Source organism: Epinephelus lanceolatus, chromosome 2, assembly GCF_041903045.1.
Source record: "Epinephelus lanceolatus isolate andai-2023 chromosome 2, ASM4190304v1, whole genome shotgun sequence".
NCBI lineage: Eukaryota > Metazoa > Chordata > Actinopteri > Perciformes > Serranidae > Epinephelus > Epinephelus lanceolatus.
In genome coordinates this window covers 2,147,755-2,168,660 of record NC_135735.1, presented here as the reverse complement: position 1 = coordinate 2,168,660, position 20,906 = coordinate 2,147,755, and the positions used below count along the sequence as shown (strand labels likewise).

Below are 20,906 nucleotides of genomic sequence, written 5' to 3'. Positions count from 1 at the left end.
GAGGGATGTGGCTCTCATGGTAAGAGGAGAGTCAGATTATGTAACAGAATCCTGGAAGAGGACAGCTAAAGTATTAATGTGTTTTTACTGGAGATGATTTCATCGTTTCATAAGAAGAGTACAGGTCACATAATGAGGGGGAAACCAGAGCGGCCTCGCACAAAGAATGTGCTGAATAAATCCACATTTGGAGACAGAGGATGTCGTGGGATTCACAGAATACAAACCAAACAAAGAGTCAGATTCCTGCTCCTCTCAGTTTCACAGTTGTGGCTAAAAATGGCCTGTCGGTCTCAGAGTCACCAAAAATACATGGTGTTTTCTTGGAACAGGTTTTTTAGAGATTTTGCTGAAACACAGGAAGGCTGCAAACCTCAAGGTCACTCACTGTGTCCTCAGCCAAACTAATCATCATGTCCGCTGATTGGAGGACATCAGACGCAGTCTGACATCCGAATCTCACCACAGACTTTTAACTGAATAGGCAGGTGACTGACACTGGCTCGTATGTAACAAGCGTCTCAGAGGAGAAAGCGTTTCCTAACTGGCAGGAAATTCTGAGTGATGTGTTTTTGGTCCAGTTATCTGTGGGAAATGGACGCTGCTTGTCTGGAGAGACGACTCTACTTTTAGTACACTAACAGTGAAGAAAAGGGAGTTCTCACACACTGTCCCTTCACTTACATTAACGTTATTAGATAAACAATATTTTGCTCGTCAGACAAAACACAGAAAACTTGAAAATATATTTAAGGGTTGAGGGGAAAATCGATACAGCATAGTATCCTGATATTTTGTGTGGCAATATCATAAGTATAAGTATTGTTTTTATTACATAAATTATTAATATTACAAATACAAATTAAACTTTTGGTAGCCGACTGGAATTATAAACTGCTGTTGCTTTTTCTGTCCACTAGATACATTTTGCTGCAAATAAAATGATTGAAGTGAGATGAACAAAGTGAAAACTTTATTTTCAGTTTAAAAAAAGGTAGATTGCAATTTATCCCAGGAGTAATATCATATCATGATTTCAGTATCGTGATAATATCGTATCATGGATCCTCTGGTGATTCCCACCCTGATACATATCAGTATCAGCTACTGAGGGTTTTTTTCCCTACAATCAGGCTCCACCTCACCATCTGCGTCGCCAATTTCCTGTTGCCAAAATGTTGGTAAGCATGGGTCAGAGTTTCTCCCATCAAGTCTGTTTTCATACGTCAACTTTTTACAGGCCTCTTTTTGTGTGTACGCAGTGTTTGTGAGACTCCTGCTGATTGAAACCAGTAAAAACACGAATAATAAGACTAAATGAATAAAGACGTTTCATGTTAAAAAAAGAAACGAATGTCTCCTTCTAGAGCCAGCGTTTGGTTTGTCCATTCTGGGCTACTGTAGAAACATGGTGATCTCTGTAGACGAGGATCTGCTCCCTGGAGGACATTAACAGAAATAAAAGTCTGCAGTTGACAGGAGATGTGACTGAAGGGAGGAGTGAGACGGTGGAAGGGAGGAGTGAGACAGTGAGACGGTGCAAGAGAGGAGTGAGACAGTGAGACAGTGGAGGAGAGGAGTGAGACAGTGAGACAGTGGAGGAGAGGAGAGGAGTGAGACAGTGAGGCAGTGGAAGAGAGGAGTGAGACAGTGAGGCAGTGGAAGAGAGGAGTGAGACAGTGAGGCAGTGGAAGAGAGGAGTGAGACAGTGAGGCAGTGGAAGAGAGGAGTGAGACGGTGGAAAATCATGCAACGTGTGCAATAAGAGACATGTAATAATAATGAGACTGGAAACAGGTCATGTGTCGTCTCAGTGTTGGAACAATAACAGCGTGTTGATAATTCTCATTATAAATTGAAGCTCTTTGTTTAATGTGTTGTGACTGTGATGATGATGTCATCTCCTGTTTCCTCTGCAGCAGCATCACAGCAGTGCCTCCCCTCCTCCACCCTCTCCGGTGTCGCTCTGCTCCTCCGACTCCTCCACTCACCTCAAGTGGCTCCACACGTCCCCCATCTGCTCCCTGAAGACGCCTCAGTCCATGCTCACCCAACCCGCCTCCTTCGCTTCCCCTCCGCCCACACGCTGCAACCAGGAAGTGACCCAGGACAACTCCGTCTCCTCCAGCACTGACTCATACTCAGTGCCCCTGCGACGTCGTCTGGGTGCTGAGCTGCGCCTCAGCCGAGGGCCGCTGCCCTACAAGATCAGCTCGCCGTGTCTGGAGAGACTCCTGCAGGCGAAGGAGAGCATCATCACGCCGAGGACGGTGGGAGACGGAGGCTGGTTGTGTTGAGAGAGAATGCTGGAGGTCAGCGGCTGATCTGGGGTCAGATCAGGCGGGATCTCATCACTCCAGCTTCCACAGGAGAAACTACAAGGCCTTAAAAAAACGCATGTTTCAACGTCTTCTACATCTTTTTTATTTTGACTCTGCAGCTGAGGTGGCGTTCGCTCCGACCTCAGGTTCTCCAGCAGGAAGTGACGCAGACGGGGCCTCGGCTGGAACCACTGGTGTTGATGACGGCTGACTTTCAGGACACTTTGAAAGCAGCCGTGTGTGCGAGGACATGTCAAAGCTCTCGGTGGAGTTTCCACTAATATTGCAGTTGGACGGAGTTCATGTTGTAACGAGGTCACAGGTTTAAACGATGATGGCAGACTGAGCGAACATGAGTCAGGAGCTCTGAGGTTCTTCTGAGAACACGGATCAAATCTGACTGAAGACACATGAACATCTGGAGAACCTGAACACTGACACTGTTTGATCTGCTCCTCTTTAGGTTTTAATGACTCTTCTACCTCACTCTGACATCACCAGTCTGACCGCACAGCTGCCACCGCTGTTCGGTAACAACACCAGAACTCTGACAGGAGCAGAGAACAGCAGCGTTCCTTTCAGATATAAGAAGGTCTAATATTGTTTTCCAGTACTGAGATATATCAGGATGTGGCAGAGTCAGATTTAAATGAGCTTAAATCTACAGTTTGTTTTTCAGAGCGATTGTAAAGGTTTCATCAGCACAGAACGATTTGATCTGAAACTTTGATCGAGCTCCTGGTTTTCATTGATCGATCAGTTTGCCTTCAGGCTGGTGAACATTCAGGACGTCAGTGACAGTAAATAAACGGTGACAGTGCCTGTGAACATTCAGATTTGAGTGCTGTTATGAAACCCAACAGTCACAGGGACCCCAGAACCCCCGACACAGTTTCAAAGAGAGGTTTGGATTTTGAATTAATGTCAATACGACACTCACTGGACTCAGAGGGAGTTATCTGTCGCTGTTATCTTTTAATTTGTCTCCACACGAGCTGCAAAGAGATTCTGTCTCAGTGTCCTTGTGTTGTGTGAGAGGAATACGTCGCCCCCTTCAGCTTCTTGTTTTTGGCTGATCCAGCCTGTTAAATCAGTGACAGCTTTCAGATCTGGATTGTGTGGTTAATGTGCTAACTGGCTAACTAGTGTCAAGACGCTGTTCCTGTTCCCCGTTTTGAATGACAACTAAAGACGACCGCCGTCTGCTGGTGTGGAGTTATTTCCTGTCACACAGGTGCAGAAGCACGAGCCGGCTGGCTGTCAGCTGTGGTCTTTGCAGTGTGTTAACATGCAACTTTTGGGCCGAGACACAGGCGACATGAAGCGACAGTTTTCATCGCCGCTACTTTAAAGTCCATTTGGTGCATCTGGACGACAGCAACCACTGCGTGACTGAGTATTTTTACGCTTCAAGTCTATTCTCTTCTGTTTTACACGTGGAACAACAGCGGGTGTTTCACTCTGGGCGCTGCCAAAACACAGGTGGCCTACACTCAGTACTGCCCCTGAACGCCTCCTGTAGACAGTGTGTTTGTTCAAATTAAAAAGTGACACCTGTCACAGCGACTGATGACTCTTTAAAGTCCGTGTGAGTGTAGTATGAAGACAGAACTTAAAGTCCAGACGTGTCCGACATGAGCAGCCGCTCTGACCTTTATGTACATAGTGGATTTTTTTTCTTCATGGTTTTGTTCTCTCTGAGGAGATGGCCTTTGTCATATTTTGTACTTCTGATAATAAATAAATGTGATGTTTGCTTTCTGACAGGAAATCAGTGTCTGTCGTTAATCACCAAACTGACAACACATCAATTCTGCAGCATTTATTGTTGTTTTTTTTGTATGCTTCAGGGAAACTCGGCGTCGGCAATGAAAACAATAAATATGGATATTATGCAAAACATTTTCCTAATGAAGCATTTTACACAATGTACAATATTCTTTTTTTCCTCCAGCGCTCGCCTGAATATTCTATACACATTTCCAAACAAATAAACAAACCTCCATGCAGAAACCCTGAAAATGGGATGTGGAGTAATGAGCAAAAAAAAAAAACAAAAAACAAAACACTAAATGCACTTCTCGTGTGGATTTTTGTGTCATTTAAAAACTGCTAATAAACCACGAGGAGAAATGAAATCTGTGCCGTTTGAAATACATAAAATGATTTAAAAAGTGGCCCGTCAGCTCAGGAGTTCCCTACGACTGGTGCACTGATGACCAAGCATCTGTGTGTGTGTGTATGTGTCTGTGTGTGTATGTGTCTGTGTGTGCGTGTGTATTCTCGTACAGTCCATGTGTGTGTGTTCAGATAAAGTCCGTGTGGCTGCTTGTTGTTTATTCATGTGTGCGTGTGAAGTGCCTGTGTCAGTAGTCCGTGTCGGAGCCCTCCGCGTTGTCCACGTTTCTGGAGAGCATGTAGTTGTCCATGTCGATGGAGCGGCAGTTGTTGATGGCGTAACGCAGCCGCTCCGCCATGACGGCCTGGCTGGAGTACGGAGGCAGACGCAGCTGGAAGAAGCAGGTCTGAGAGGTCGGCAGGCTGTCGTACGGCTGCAGAGGATAAAAACACACACAGAGGTACAAACAGTTATCGACTGATGTAAAGGCTGTCCTGATAGACAAATGGTTTCCTGTCTCTGCTCCGTCATATCAGATATGAAAAGGCAACGAAATGCCAAAAAATAATCCTAAAAGAAAAACTATAACTACAGATGTGAATGAGTCTCTGTGTAAAACCTGTTCTTGAGTGAATTAAGACACAATTCAAATATAAACTGGCCGTATTGTTGACCAACACGCAGCAGGTTAACGTCTTCGTCTTCACTCACCCTGTCCACCTTCATGATCTGAAACCTCTGAGAGATGTCGGCCGTGTTGGCGGGCAGCCTGGAGCGTCCAGAGACGAAGCGCATGAAGAGGACTCGCTCCTCGTTGGAGAATTCCTCCAGCGTCTGCCAGAACCACTGCACCAGGGAGTGCTGCTCATCCACCTCTCTGTAGCGCACCACCTTCTTCAGCACGTCGCAGCAGATCTCCGGCATGCCGCACACCATCTGCTCCAGCTGCTTGGCCGTCAGCAGGGAGAGCAGCGGCACGGGCACGATCCACGACATGCCCTCACGCACCGCCGCCACCTGACGGAGGAGCAGGGACAGGACAGGGGTTAATGTTTGAGCTCAGGGTGGAGGATGAATGTTCTCCTGACTCATCACTTCACTCACATTACAAAAAGACATAAAACCCTTTATGATGAACACACAGAGAGTTGGTTCTTTTCGTCTCTGAGTTTTCAAAGGAGCTGAACAGAAATTTGTTTCAGGTATAAATATATGCACAAAAATGTTGCCTTCATTCTGAAAAATAATATTCCTACGAAGCTGTTGACACGACCAATGAAGATCAATGTTCCACTAATATTCCTGTTTCCGTGCAGTCGTGTGTCCTCTGATTGTTATTTCATAATGACACAGACGTGTAGTCATGCTCTGCAGCGCTCACATCACACACACTGGGTGCGGTTACATGATGGCTTCTCATTCGGAATGAAATAAATCTGAATGAAATCATTCGGAATTAAAGTCTTTCCAGGTAGTTTACATGAGAAATATTCATTCTGAATGAGGGTTTACACGGAGATCAGTTCAATCGCCTTTATTCAGGTCTGCGCAAGGTTTGGGGCAGGGAAGGTTTCTGATTGGATAGGGGGCGGGGCAGATGTTACGTGTTTACGTTTACCAAAAGAAAACACTGTAGTCCTCGCTCCGGATAACAAGATGCTTGACGCCGCCGTTCTTAGTGCCTTTTTCAGGCTTGTTTTGCTTATATTCTTGAAGCAGCAGTACGACAACAACCTTGTTCTGCTAATGCTTCGTCTGTTGAGGAGGAGAAGGGAGGTAGAAGGTCGAAGAAGGGAGATAGAAGACCGTGCTGTGGAGAATGGAAACCGGTGAGTGCAACGAGTCCGACTGCTCTATCTCAGCCCGTTGCTATGCGCGCTATATACGTCATGGCGCCAGAAGGCCAAGGAAACGAGCATGTGCAGAAAGACCGGAATGAACTTAAAGAGGAATGAGTGTATACAAGTGTGAGAAATTCTTTCACTCGGAATGACAAACGGAATAAACCACCCCCTTTAATCGGATTTAATTTTCAATCGGAATGACCACTTTTAATCGGAATGGCCTTTCATTCCAATTAAAAGTGGAATTACACTGTCCATGTAAACGTACTGACTGTTCACGTACCTGTCGATCGATCTCATGCAGCCGGTACTCGATGGCTCTTTCCACGTACTCCTTCCTGTTGGAGAAAGTGAGCGGGATGCTGTTTCCTCCAGGGATGATGGGAACCATCTTTCCATCTGCACTCTGCCCGACAAACGAATCCAGAGGAATCATCTGAAACACAGAACACACAGAATAATTAGTTCATTTAACTGTGCTGACGTTAGATGTGTTAGTGTCTCTGTGTCCACACAGCGTCTCTTTCTTTAAGTGGTTCCCAGTGAGGAGAGAGTTTATATGGCCACATGCAGCCACCTGGAGAGAAAGCGCCACGCTCAGTCTTTTTTTTTTTTTTTTCCCAGAGCACTTAGTCTTTTTTGTGCTTTAATTTCTATCTGTTATCAACTCACTGACCTGACAAACAACAGATTATAATGTTCAGCAATGATCAAAAGTGTTAATACTTTTATAATTTCAGCTCGATGGTGATATTAATCATGTGTCTTTTTTCTATCTTTTAAAGTGGAAAAGAACTTTTCAGCTCCCTCAACTCTAAACGCTGACACTGTCATTATTCTGTAGCATCACATTCTGCAAACAGCATTTGCTTCATAACGACAATCTAAAGCTTTTCCCACTTTGTTAATTGTGACCCAGCTGTGACTGTACTACAGGAGACATTTACAGTTGGACTCTGATGAACAAACTGTGTCACAGACACTGATTCTAAATCACCTCAAATCTATTTTGGCTTCTCTGTAATGATGTTTCTTGGTACTCCTCAGCAGATCTTAACACTGATACTGAATATCTACAATGAGCTTTATCAGCGTGGCAGATTTACTGGTCTCTGGTCAGTACTTTCTCTCTGTTGTCAAACAAAACCAGAGAACCATAAAAGTTACATGGAAATGTTCGATGTTCATCCAGAGCGGTTCTCCTCAGCAGCTCTGCCATGTTTCCCTGAACTGCTCTGTAGAAGCTTCCTGTGAATCAAGAACGATTCAACAGATCGGCTTCAGAAACTGAAATGGATCTCGTCATTTCTTCACTGTCCTGGAAGCAACGACAGACCATAATAATAATATGATGGTAAGACATCTGAGAGCTCATCTGGCAGAGTTCAGACCAAAGCCAACAGAGCAGCAGATTCTCTCCCACTCTCCCTCCTTCATGCCAAAGCAGCAGATGCAGCCCGTTCCTCTCCCCTCCTCCCTCGGCCTGGCTGATGGAGCCGGTGCCATGGCTCCAACTCCCCTCCTCCCTCGGCCTGGCTGATGGACCCCCCCCCCCTCCTCCCGCGGCCTGGCTGATGGAGCCGGTGTCGTAGCTCCAAACCCCCCCTCCTCTCCTCTCAGAGTCTGGGAGCGGGGCCAAGTCTCTGGCAGGCAGGATATGCTGCATCAACAGCGGCCCTGGCATTCCTGCAGGCTGGGGCTTACAGTGCAGGGTTGTGTCAGGTTGTTTGGACAGAAGAGGGGCTCTCTGTGGGGTCTGGCTGCTGGTGGTGGTGGGGTCTGTGTATCAGTGCTGGTCTGGGCCTCGGTCCTGCTGAGGCTTTATCAGCTCTGGGAGAGAGGACAGTGTGGACCGGAGCAGGAGGAGAGGCAGAGCTGCAGGTCTTTGTGCTTCAGACTGGTTGCAGAAACATCACTGTCACTGTGCTCTCGGCCAGTTTGATTCAGGGAGCGTTTGGTTGGTTCACGTTGGACCCTGTCAGCTATAAACAGGATTAACCCTGCTGGCTCCTGTTAGCACTCACTGGGCGTGGTGCTGCCACGGTATGTGACATCATGCGAACCTTGTTCTGGTCTGTGACGGTCCAGTCGGGCTCTGGGAATCAAAAACAGGCCGGTGAGGCTTTCTAGCAGCACGCGTGTGATTCTGATGAATCAAACGTTCACATGGCGGAGGAGGTAAACATGCTGCCCGCGCTGTCAAAACAATTATCAGTCACTCTGTGAGCCTATAAGATGTTAATGATGACTTTGTGCTGTTGGAGGATCACATTAAACACAGAGTGATGAGGTGAGGGTGGATGGGAGGGTGGAGGCTCTGTGTTTAACTGGTATTTACTGCTGAGGTGGAGCGACACTGATTCAGTTTTATATGCAATAAAATCTGATTCATGAATCTCATTCTCCGTCATAAATCCAGTCTGTGTGTGCAGATGTGATGTTTGACTTTCTGTACATTTCCTTTAAACCATATTTCTAATATAAGATATTTTTAACTGACATGAAATCAGAGAGATACTTTAATTTCTCTCTCCTCTATGAACCTGCCTTTCTAAGGTCAGGTGACGTGACGACAGAGGAGATAAAAATCTTTTAGAGATGTTTAAATACCACTCACACTGAGCTATCTATTCTTTCATATCTGGGTCTATTAGACTCCTGTTTTCTTTCCTTAAATGAAATGTAATGATTAAATGATATATTTTGGTGGTTTGAGTTGAAGGTGTGAGAAAGAATAGTATCAGTAACATTGTTAACACTGTGCTACATTACAGAGAAATACAAACCGTACTAATGAACCTTCATTAATATAGGCCTATATTTTATCTCCAAGTGCACGTCACACACTGAGCGAGCCGCCTGTTAATGACGCTGTGGGCTAATGGGCATGTAGCTACTTCCATGTTTCAGATGATACGTCATGTTTGTAGTCGACCAATGAAGATGAGTTTACATATCACCTTGGGTTGAAGTAGGGTGTAGAATTTAGTGACACCTCTCTTCTCCTATTGTTTGTGATGCAGACGTAAAGCTCTGAGCAGCCCTACGCTAAAATGATCAACCACAGAGTGATTACCTACAGAAGAAAGTAAAACATCTGCCAGCTGTGATTGGTTGGTCCTCATCACATGACACGCAGTGTGCACTGCTGCATTCCAAAAGTTGAACTGTGTTTAACTATCAGCTGTTGGACCCTAAAAAATAAGCTCTTGGGATTGCTTGTGCACCATGACGGCATCACTCTTGCTTTTGAGCACACCTTCCACGTGTCTACAGTGACAACGATGAACATGAGGACACAAAAACGCAGCATGTGTATGGACCCTCAGACAGGAAATGTATTTAACTGCAGTAAAAAATGAAACTGATATTTCTGTGACAACTGAAGTCTGATAATTACGTTGAAGTATCTTGATTTATTTTATTTACCTCAACAGACTGTTGATGTTTTATATCTTAAAACAGTTTCTCAATTGATTTTCCAGTTCATTTACTAAAATATAAAATCAAATATACAATCACTTCACCCACTCACACATTCCATAAAACAATGTGAAAACCCACAACCTACAAACTGTGACCATCGTCACCTTCACATGAGAATCAAAAATGTTTCCCACCTCATGGAAATTCTCCTCGGTGATGCCGCTGTCTTCAATGTGAAGAATGCTTTTGAGCGTCTGCACATAAAGGAGGTCGACCTCCTCCAGGTCCTCCAGCAGCAGGGGGATGCAGCACAGCTGTTTCCACACCAGCGGAGCCAGGTGGAGGTCCAGGGGCTTCTTGGTGCGGATGGCCACGCCCATCAGGATGCCCAGGAACTTAAACTGGAGCATGTGCTCGTCCAGGCAGGCAGACGGGTTCAGGAGGAATCTGCACAGATATATTGTTGGATTTATATTTGTTATCACACAAATGAGTTTAAGACGTAGAGTCAGGTCAGGCACTGAGCGCTCTGATGGAGCTGGAGGTTTGAGGACATCTTAATTACTTACATAAATGATTATGTGTACATGTTTCGAGGACATAAACTGCATTTGGACTGTTGACTGTGCTACAGGAGAATTTTGAGACATTGTTTGTCCTGATGTTGTAACACTGTTTTGCTGCTGTAGAGTGAAAACACTTTTGAAAGCTCAGTTCACCCTGAACATAAATAAACTGTCATCCAACATAATGAGCTGAAACTGGACAGTAATCTATAAAGATATAACACTCTGGGGCTTCAGTAACAATATTTCAGTATGTTTAACTTCATGAATATGACAGGTTTTGTTCTTGTATCCTACAGTTTATCTTGAAAATCTAATTAAAGCTGCAGTTTTCACAACAGGGGGTGAAGCTTTGTGTGGAGCTGATTTGTTTGACTCAATGTTTCAGGGAGTTTCTGTCAGAGGTCTGTATAGGGAGGAGCTGAGAGACAAACTGACCTTGACAAAGTTACAAAGATAAAAGGGACGGCTGCAAAAGATCAACGTGCCACAGGGCTGCAGCCCACGAACCCACAAAGTCAGAAAATCTGATATATTTTACATTAAATGAAATAATAAAAAGAATCTGTCTTTGTTTATTTATTTTCTCCAAACCAAAGAACATCACGATCCCGTGCTGTTTGTTTCTTTTATCAGCACTGGAGTGAAGCGATGCATTAACAAACTGCCAGAAGTAAGTTCTCATCAGTATCATCCTTCAAAAGTAATGTCATAAAGACAGATGTGTTCTTGGCTCAGGTCCTGATCACACAGAGAGCGTTTCAGCAGCTGGAGGCTTTTTTGAAATTGTTTTTAATGAGAATGACTTTTGCTCGCTGTTTTTGTGCTGCTACGCGCCTCGTGTTTTGGCGCTCTGGGTGCCTGCTGTTTTGGCCACAGCGCTTTGAACTACTCGAACTGAAAACACTTAAACTCAGAGCAGAAAAGAGCCCCTCCGTCATCTTTGTTTTTTTTTCCATTGTCCAATGGGATGATTTGAGAGGCGGGGCTTCTGTGGTTGTCACGACACGCTCGGCAGGACCAATGGACTTCCTGTAGTTTGTTCTCATTTTTGTTTTGCTAGGCCTGATGATAGACAGCAGGTTGTCAAACTGCCCCTGAGTCGTCCTAAAATCTGCCTGTAAACGTCCATGATGGAGGAGAAGCTCCTGGACCAACTGGTGGTACTCCCCATGATCCAGCTTCTTTTTTAGGGTCTCATGTACCCACACAGATCTCTGTTTATCTGCTGACAGCCTCTCACCCTCAACCAGAGCTACAGACAGCACCCTCTGCCTCAACATGGCAGCAGCTACACACTGATTACTGCAGGATACATACAATAAATAAATGCTAGATTGATTACATGGGTATGTTAGGATAAGGAGGTGGCAAAAACCAAAAAGGTGCATCAGGTGTGTTTCCTTGTTTCCTTACCTGTCTCTGTTGTAGCCGACCTCTGCTGTGGCGTTGGGTGAGGGGATGAGCAGGTCGACCACTCCCGTCTCCAACTCCTACAAACATGTTTACAGAACAATCATTAATAAATACCTCTGTATGCTGACACATCCAATCACAGCCTGGCTTCTCAAGAGTAACTGTGACAAACAGGACAGGTGTGTCTGTACCTGACACATCTCTGTGATGGTGTCATCAAAGACCCCTCCGGCGTCATCAGCCCCCTCGCCTACAAGTTTGACCTTCCAGGCTCTGGAGGGCAGTCGGAGGTCCGAGGCGTTCAGCTTCACAACCTGACGAGCGATCTGTACGAAGATGGGTTTACATTTCCGTCCTCTGCAGAGAGTTCACGTCCAAAAGAGGAAAAAGGAACAATGAGTTAAACCTATTGAAGCAACACGTCAGAAGCTTTTCATTGACCTACAGGATTGTGCAAAACTAAGAAAAGCTCCAACCATGATATACGAGGGATAATGCAAACAAGGTGTCCATCTTGGAAACCTCATCGGACATTATCCCTTACATGTGTGTGTGTGTATGTGTGTGGGTATTCAAACTGGGGAACGTCTGTATTATGGAGTACTGACCGTGTGGAGATCCGTTTGACGGTGATCTGGGGGCCGTAGTTTTTACCCTGCACCATGGTCTTACCGATGGAGCGCACCATGGGCAGAGTGTACACTCTGGGGGCCAGCAGGGGCCTCAGCTGGCCCTGAACGATCCCCCAGGTACCAGCGTTATAGTGGGACGTACAGCTCTGCAGAGGAACATTTACTATCATTACCTTCTCAGACACAATGTGTGAAATACATTTTACTGCCTTACATATGTGAAGCTTAGTTCCTTTCTTTTATTAAAAATGTTCAGTTTGACATTTCATGAAATCTGCACAAGTGTGATGGAGAAATACATTTTTATTACGTCCTAATTTATTGCCACCAATACCATGTGCTCAGAGCAAAGACACCCTGATCAGTGTTTGAAGATCGGTATTAAATTCTACAATGACCCTGAATCTTTGATGAGCTCCTCACTGCCTCCTCTGTTCCTACCTGGTTGTTGGGGCTGAGGTTGAGCAGCCTCCACGAGGAGTACATGAGGTCAGAGAAGTGGTAGAGGAGTCGCAGTCGAGCCCTCACCGCCTCGATGCTGACCTCTTTCAGCCCGCTGTACTGAGGAGGCACCGCCACAGGGAGACCCAGCTGGAGAGGAACCGATGAGCCTGAGGAGGTGAAGGAGGAGAGAGTGAGACACATTGACCATGAGGAAGAGAGGAGGACAGAGCAGGAGTTTGTTATAAGAAAATTATATTTGCAAATGCAACAAAATGTAACTTGGCCTTCATAAATCACACTGAACACACAGCTCTGAACGCAGCAGGTAAAAAGTATATTTGTGGTATTTTTAGTATAAAAATTACTTGTTAAAAAAAAAAAAGCGTAAACACTAAACATAAAACTTAAAAAGAAATTTGTTTTGTTTTGAGACCTCAAATATGGATTCCACCTAAGTTATGTCACATTTTACGATGTATATTTTTTTTACATCTCATGAATAAAGTCCTTTGACACATGAAGACTGAGCAGCATTCAAACAACAACACATTAAATTCCTCAGTGTTTGTTCACCAAACGACGGCGGTGCCTCGTCTGACAACAATGTGCCTCACTCAGGTATTTACTACACATCCAGCAGCTCTGCAGGAAATCTGACCTCTAGGGTAAAGTGTCTGCCTGTTAGACAGCAGCGCCATGACAGTGTGTATGTGTGTGTGCGTGTGTGTCTAACCTGGCGCTCGAGGCGGCACACAGGGAGCCGTCCATGCAGCGCTGTGGCAGCGTCCAGCAGAGATCTGGTGAATGTTTTTACCCTGCAGCGCCGTCGCCACTGTCGGTTCTCTGACGTGGTTGGTGTGTCCCAGACCAAGCTGCACGGCAAAGATACAGCTCAAAGTTACAGGAAGTAATAATTTATAGTAACTTATCTCCCAAATTAAACATCATTTAATCATTTAAAATAAGAGAAAAGTGTGTATTTAAACTGCTGGAACATTTTAGAAGGAAAACAAAGCACAAAGAAACATTTGTAAATGTTCACTGATTTCAGTCATTAAATACAGATCAGCTCAAAGGTCGACTCCATCTGCATTTTGTTTTTAATGGAAACACCCACTTAGCTGGTTAGAGTGCTGATATTAATGATGATAACTGAACATGTTAATTTGGACTTTTAGAAGAGGGGTCGTTTGAGTGCTTCTCCCTGGTCAGTGTAATATCCTCCCTTTAAATCTAGAATAACAAGATGCACTTTTTCAACTTGTTGATCACGGCACCAGATTGTGATCCGATGGATGAACTGTGCTCCATTTCTGTTTCACTGAATGTCACTGTTACTGTATAACATGACCGTCCAGACTGACTGACAACCTATCAGTGTGTGTGTGTGTGTGTGTGTGTGTGTGTGTGTGTGTGCGTGCGTCAGCAGGTTACCTGGCCCTCAGAGTTGCTGCCCCAGGTGTAAACCTCTCCCGTGGAGGAGAGCACCAGAGTGTGTTCAGCTCCCACAGCCACGTCCTGGATGTGGATCCCCGCCAGAGCCGGCACCAGCTGAGGTCGGTTGTGGTTCCTGGCTCGACCTTCTGGCAGACCTATAAGGCGGTCTGACGACAGGGGAGAGGAAAAATATTTTAATATGTTTAAGACAAAAAACAACAACACACAAATCACAAATCATCTCAACCTCAACATGACCTTTATTGTGAAAACACAGCAGTTATGTTGTTTACAAAAAACGTTTTATATAATCAGGGAACATGGAAAAACATTAATAAAAACCAAAGCTGCCCAAATATAACTATGAATATAATAACAATCATTATTAAAGCTGAATCTGCTGATTATTTTCTCAGTTGATTGTTGAGTGTAAAAACGTTAGATAATAGTGAAAACGCAAAACTAAATACACTGAAATCCGATTTTATAACTGACCAACAGTGTAGAACCCAAAATATTCACTTAAGAATGATACAAACCAACAAACAGCAGAAAGTCATCACATATCAGAAGAAAAGTTTTGCCAAAAAGGTTTCACATTCAAATTAACAATAAAAGTACTGCAGACAGCAAGAGACAAAAATGTGTGCTGTAAAAACATGCACTATATGTTGAAATAAAGCTGAAGAGCTGTGCAGTTTTTAGGGGCAGTAGCTGTGTGCAGAAATGTGACAAAGGTTCACAGTATGAGGTTTAAAACTAAAGTGAGATGATGAGAAGACCATCAGATATTTGGATTATTTGCTTGGCTGATTAGGTCGACTAATCACTGCAGTCCTGATCATTATCATATTAATATCATTATCATATTAAAGATCAGTGGAGGAGTAAAGAAAACATCAAACCACAGCGTACCTTGACCAAATGTGTAAACTTTGCCATCTTTGGTTAAAGCCACAGAGAACTGAGTCCCACACGCCACCTTCTTGATGCCGATTCCACACAACACGTCCACTTTCTGAAGAGTCAAATTTCAAAATAAACCTTCACTAAATTTACTCATAAACATGAAGCAGTGGACCTCACAGAGCGACAGCGCCTACCTGAGGCGAGGACTTGGCTGTGGAGTTCCCGAGTCCTAGTTTTCCGTAGTCTCCGTCACCAAACGCCCAAACCATCATCCCGTCAGCGGAGATGACTAAAGTGTGGTTCAAACCACACGCCACCTGAGGAGGGAAACACACAGAGACATCAACTCTGACAGGTCGTCACTCAGATGTGTTCACTACTTAAAAATACTCCAATGGTTACAAGACTTTGCTCAGGTGTCCAGTTTTTTGGGTGTTTGTGGATACATAACATACACATACTGGCATGTGTGTATCTGTAGGTCTGTTTTTTGTTGTTAAAATCAATAAAGATACTGTTGAAAAAAATAGTCAAATGAATCTGGAAAAGATACAGCAGTTTTGATGTCTCTAAATGTCTGAATTGGGAATATTTTAGATTCACATATGTAACAATTATCATTTAAGTTAATGTCTTTTATTATGTAAGTGCCTCATATCCCTCTTTTTTATCTTTAATGGATCAGTCATGTTTTCTTCTTGAGAATATTTGAACAAAATAATGTTACATAAATAAACAGTCAAATACTGAATGTTTCTATCTGTAGTCCTGTTTATGAACATGTATTTGCACAATACAAACTTCAGTATAATAAAAATAAATAAAAGAGTCTGCAGAGTCGTTAAGTAGATGTCACCGTCTCCTCTCAGTAAGTTCCAATATTTTCCTGTCTTACCTGTCCGACCTGGTAGCCCTCCAGAGCGGTGACCTTCTCAGGCAGCTTCTTGTTGGAGGTGTTTCCTAAACCCAGTCTGCCGTAATCACCGTTCCCAAACGTGAACAGCTTTCCATCAGCTGTTACCACCGCTGAGTGTTTGAACCCACAGGACATCTGAGGAGTACAGAAAAGAAGAACATGGTGACAACAGCTTCCAAACAATCAGCAAAATCATTTATTATTATCAGGTACCTGTGAACTAAATGGTAGACTGCAGACTTTTACTGGAACTGAATAAAATCCCCTTTTACCTCCACAGAGGAGCTCATGTTTTTGCTTTTTTCTCCAGTCCCTCCAGGATTTTGGGGCTGTTTTGGGGGGAATGTTGCAACCTGAAACAATTTGCATGTTGCAATGTTTATAAGTGTTTTTTGCAATGAAAATGGCAAATAAGCTGCGATGCCATCTCAGATTTGGAGCCCATTATTATGAGCATTGACTTTTTCCCACAGAATTGAAATCTATTAGCGATGGTGGTGGTGAGGGGGCCGACAGCTGTTGCTGCTGTTCCATACAGCACTGAAGGAGCGTCTCTGTGAGAAGCTCTCTTCCTGCTCTCTCTGCGTTGTTAGCATGAGCTAACACAGCAGCAGCAGCTAACATCCAACACATCAAACACTCAGCAGTGTAACAGTCCCAACAATCTCACACCAACACCGAACTGGTTCGATTCAGTCCTTAAAGCTGTTAATGACCGTTGGGTAATGCTAGCCGTTCAATGCTAACAGTTAGCCCTGTCACTGTGTGTGTGTGTTTGGCTCTCTCCTCCCAGATGTGGAGCTCACACTTCTGCAGCAGCAGTCTCATGATGAACAGAGAGAGTAAGAGAGAGCTTATCAATACGCCGCCTGCAGCTCTCCAATGAAATGAGATTCTACCTGTTTTAAAAAGTGAAATTTGTGGCGAAGTTGCACTGATTAGAAAAGGTTCATGCAGAATTCACCAGTACTGGCTGAATTTGTGTTAATTGTTGCGATCACAGCATCACAACATCCTGGAGGGGCTGGTTTATTTGTCTGTCGGCAGGATTATGGAAAAACTGCTGGTTTTATTTTCATTAAACTTTGTGGCAGGGTGCAGCAGCAGGAAATAAATGTAGTGGAGTGGAGTCATGGGGCGGATACACAGATTATTTTTTTCCTTTTGTTAACATTGTTGGCCTTACGAAAAGTTTCCACTCTCCTCTAGTTCCTGTGTCCATTTTGTTCCTAAACAGTCTTGAGGAGGAAAACACTGACCTGCACCACTTCCTCTCCTTGCAGCGCCTCGATCTGCCTCGGTCGGCGCTGGCGGTCGCTGTTCCCGTGGCCAAGCTTGCCATAGTCACCGTCGCCCCAGCTGAACACCTCACCGCTCTCCGTCAGAGCCATGGAGTGACCGTCACTGCCGCAGGATGTCACCAGCTGAGTTACAACAAAACCTGAGAGGCAAAGAGACGACCACATGGTCAGGGTGGAGGTGACACATGATGGCGTTACTGAAGAAGGTCACTACAGTTTAAAATAACATGACTTCAGCTGGTCTATCAGCCACTACAGTGATGCATCATCAACAGTGTGTACAGTGGCACCTTGAAGAGCTGAGATGACGGTGAGAACGTGCAGGTCGTCAGAGTTTCCCTGACCCAGACGGCCGTAGCTGCCCTCGCCACAGGCCAACACTGTCCCGTTTGGCTGGATCACAAAGGTGCAGTTCTGACCACACACCACCTGACGGAGGAAACAAACACAGGAAATGAACAGTACTTACATGCTGGTGGGATACAGCAGCTGAACAAGAGGAGATAGCACCACATTGTACGACTCTATAAAACAACAGGGATCAAATGTTGAAGCTGGTAAAAAGCTTTCTGTGCTTCAAAATTCTAAATTCATTAACTCCAGTGATTTAGTATGGCCAAAAGACATGCATGTAATTGTGACAGATTATATAGTACAGTCAAGTCATTTTTATTTATGAAGCCCAGTATTACAAATCACTGATTGACTCAAAGTGCTTTACAATCTGCACAAATAAACATCTACACTGGTGATACTGAGCTCCTGACCCGTGGGCCAAATCTGGCCCTCTGACTATTTTCTAATTCACAATGAAAATAAACTGATTCACACTTTGTAGCGTTTTTTGTACTCTGGGTGTAAATGAGGTCTCACAGTGCATAAAAAAAGCAACAAAATAGAGCTTATTTACCCAAAAACAGTGCCAGGGGAGGATACACTGAACCCCGCCTAACAGAGGTCTAAACCCTGAATGTCTTTAAATCCTTTAAACGCTTCTGCCTACACCTGATCTGTGCAGAGCTGCTGTGACTGGATTTAATGGATGAGTGATGAAACAAATGTGATAAAGTTGAAGAAAGGTAATTTATTCATTATATATACTGATAAATATTACTCATATTTGTTTAATAAGTGGCCCCGGGCCTCCTGTCCTTTTGCAAAAGTGGCCCTCAGGTAAAGCAGGTGAGTATCTCTGATCTACACCGTATGAATAACGTGTATCCTTCACTCTTGATGTGATCACAGGCAGCAGGCCGGCGTTGGGTGGATGTAGTTAATAAAGACCTGACGTGTCTGCGTACCTGTTGAGCCTGAGAGAAGGACGAGGCGGTGGTTGGCACCAGGATGTTTCTGCCGGCCTCTGCCAGCTGGCCGTGTCGCCCTGCACCCCACAGATACACATCACACTTCCCCCCCAGGTGCCAGTCCTGCAAACACACACACACACAAACACAAACACACAGATAAATAAAGGGGTAATTATCACCAGAGTCTGAGAATGAATGGCTTATTGGATCTAATCTGGGTGTCAGTGTGAATTACCTCTGGTCTGGAGGTGGCCCAGGACATGATCTGTTCATCCATACCAGACGCCCATTTACTGTTGTCCTGAAGAACAGAGCATAAACACTGTTATCAAATGCAACAGGAGGTTATTATAAAGTGCAGTTTCAACAGTTTGAGCCGAGGCCTCCCTCACCATGAGCAGAGCCATCTCATCTTTGGGCACAGGCTCCAGGTCGGGAACAGAGAACGACTCGGAGAAGGTGGCGCCTCGAGCGAGAGCCTCCGCTGCCTTGACTGTCGTAGAGAAACAGTCCAACCAGGCCCACTCGCTGGCACACCAGACGGCGGTGCCAGACTCTGGTGGGCAGTGTCGGAGGTGAGGCGGTACAGGGGGGCGACACAGGAGCTGGTCCAGGTGGAGACCCACAGCCAGGGAGGCCAGGCACTGCATGTAGGGGCTGTGGACGAGCTGCTCCCCACAGACGACGTGAGGCTGGAAGTTTATTGGAAAAGGAGACATGAGAAACTTCTGCACGATGCTCCACCGTTTAATGAGCAGCCACGGTCATAAAGAGCAGCAACACGTCATTATATCTGCACTTCACAGTTCACAAGAGTGTGCTTATATCATACGTACTGACACACAAACACAGAGACTCAGCGACACAGTGAGACAGTCTGACCTGATCAGACTGGATATAATGTGTGTATTCATATATGGAATTTATGTCCTGCAGAAAAACGACGTGTGCTAACATCAAAACAAAACAAACACACAAATGTAGGTCAAGGTTCAGACCGACTAAAAAGACTTGTGGATTGTGCGTCTGCAGTTGTGTATATATTGAGAAAATAAATCCTTATTCAGACTTCAGACTGCGAGTGTTTGATGTCGGAGCTTCTGCTGAGCACAAATCACACATCCAAAAACTTCTCAAAACAGTGTGTTCACATTGTGTTTGTTCTATATAAATCTCCAGTTGGACTTTTTAGAGAAAATTATCATTTAAATGTCAGTAGACCCATTCATATGAAATGTCTGTGTACCTTCTCGTAGGCGTACTGCTCCTGCAGCATGACCGGCAGTCTCTCCAGGAAGGCCCTCATGCAGGGTGCCATGTTGAGACCGACCACGCCCTGCTTCTTCAGAGCAGTGCGGCAGGTGGCCAGCACGTGGCTGGACGCCATGAACTCTTTGGAGCAGTTAACGACCAGCACATCCTGGAAATGAAGCAGACCAGAGCATTAATAAATAATCATTTCAGCGACGCGGACAGAAACATGGAAAAATACACATCAGGTGAAACGCCGTACCTTGGACCTGTTGGAGCAGACAGCGACGCCCACATCTGGGATCCAGACGATGTTCTGGATCGCACCTGAACCGGCTACTACTGTCTGAAGCACCGACCCGTCCTGTTGGACACACACACACACACACACACAGAATTACAGTGAGATCTACAACGACAGTATGATGAGTGTGTAATGAATCATTTGTTCTTTTCACCTCTGTGCCAACATCTGTCGCTCTGTGTATCTATGTGAACTGTACCTGCAGTACGTGCATACGTACTGTGTGGGTGTTTCCACCTCCATCTCTGTGTGTGTATGTGTTTCTTACCCGCAGGGACCAGATGTTCATGAGGCCTCCGACTCCTCCAGATGCCAGAGCCAGACCATCGGGGCTGAAGGCCAACGTTCTGACTGGAGTGATGTGGCCTTTCAGCTGGAAAACACACGTCGCTCCGTCTCCTGACCACCGGGAAGACTGCGACACAGAGACCACAGGTGAGTGGAGGAACACCTACGACTCTACAGTATGTGCTGATTTACATTTTTGTGGTTTTCAAGTGAAGTTTCAAATGTCTGTTGCCATATTTTATGACATCATTACCCTAAAAAAAAATTAATCCTCAAACAAAATTCTAATTTTGAATAAAGTGATTCATCAGATAAAATTAGTCTTCTTTTTTATTGGATCAACTTTTTTAATTAATAAATATAAATAAAAAAATTGGATTGAAGAAGAACTTTGAAATTTTGGAGATGATAACATTCTCTTCTTT

General features: G+C 44.7%; 2 protein-coding genes across 12 annotated transcripts in view; one reads left to right on the top strand and one right to left on the bottom strand.

Annotated features, from left to right (window-relative positions):
* The window catches only part of LOC144465090 (uncharacterized), a 32,400-nt gene extending 28,308 nt beyond the window's left edge, over positions 1-4,092 (top strand). For 4 of the 7 annotated variants that reach the window (XM_078173170.1, XM_078173168.1, XM_078173172.1 and 1 more), the window contains exon 6: positions 1,920-4,092. In XM_078173170.1, the coding sequence (XP_078029296.1) occupies positions 1,920-2,297 (378 nt within the window). In that variant the 3' untranslated portion in view covers positions 2,298-4,092. The remainder of the gene's footprint in view (positions 1-1,919) is intronic. The other 3 variants (XM_078173176.1, XM_078173181.1, XM_078173178.1) reach the window with 1 other exon arrangement.
* A 36-nt stretch (positions 4,093-4,128) lies between these two features.
* Positions 4,129-20,906, bottom strand: part of herc1 (HECT and RLD domain containing E3 ubiquitin protein ligase family member 1) — an 84,880-nt gene continuing 68,102 nt past the window's right edge. For all 5 annotated transcript variants that reach the window (XM_078173153.1, XM_078173167.1, XM_078173157.1 and 2 more), the window contains exons 59-79: positions 20,462-20,608; positions 20,152-20,253; positions 19,885-20,058; positions 19,031-19,330; positions 18,874-18,939; positions 18,633-18,758; positions 17,622-17,760; positions 17,290-17,471; positions 16,010-16,165; positions 15,309-15,431; positions 15,121-15,223; positions 14,203-14,372; positions 13,502-13,640; positions 12,766-12,935; positions 12,301-12,470; positions 11,884-12,049; positions 11,693-11,769; positions 9,905-10,157; positions 6,568-6,720; positions 5,152-5,457; positions 4,129-4,873 (exon numbers count right to left, since the gene is read on the bottom strand). In XM_078173153.1, the coding sequence (XP_078029279.1) occupies positions 4,688-4,873; positions 5,152-5,457; positions 6,568-6,720; positions 9,905-10,157; positions 11,693-11,769; positions 11,884-12,049; positions 12,301-12,470; positions 12,766-12,935; positions 13,502-13,640; positions 14,203-14,372; positions 15,121-15,223; positions 15,309-15,431; positions 16,010-16,165; positions 17,290-17,471; positions 17,622-17,760; positions 18,633-18,758; positions 18,874-18,939; positions 19,031-19,330; positions 19,885-20,058; positions 20,152-20,253; positions 20,462-20,608 (3,408 nt within the window). In that variant the 3' untranslated portion in view covers positions 4,129-4,687. The remainder of the gene's footprint in view (positions 4,874-5,151; positions 5,458-6,567; positions 6,721-9,904; positions 10,158-11,692; positions 11,770-11,883; positions 12,050-12,300; positions 12,471-12,765; positions 12,936-13,501; positions 13,641-14,202; positions 14,373-15,120; positions 15,224-15,308; positions 15,432-16,009; positions 16,166-17,289; positions 17,472-17,621; positions 17,761-18,632; positions 18,759-18,873; positions 18,940-19,030; positions 19,331-19,884; positions 20,059-20,151; positions 20,254-20,461; positions 20,609-20,906) is intronic.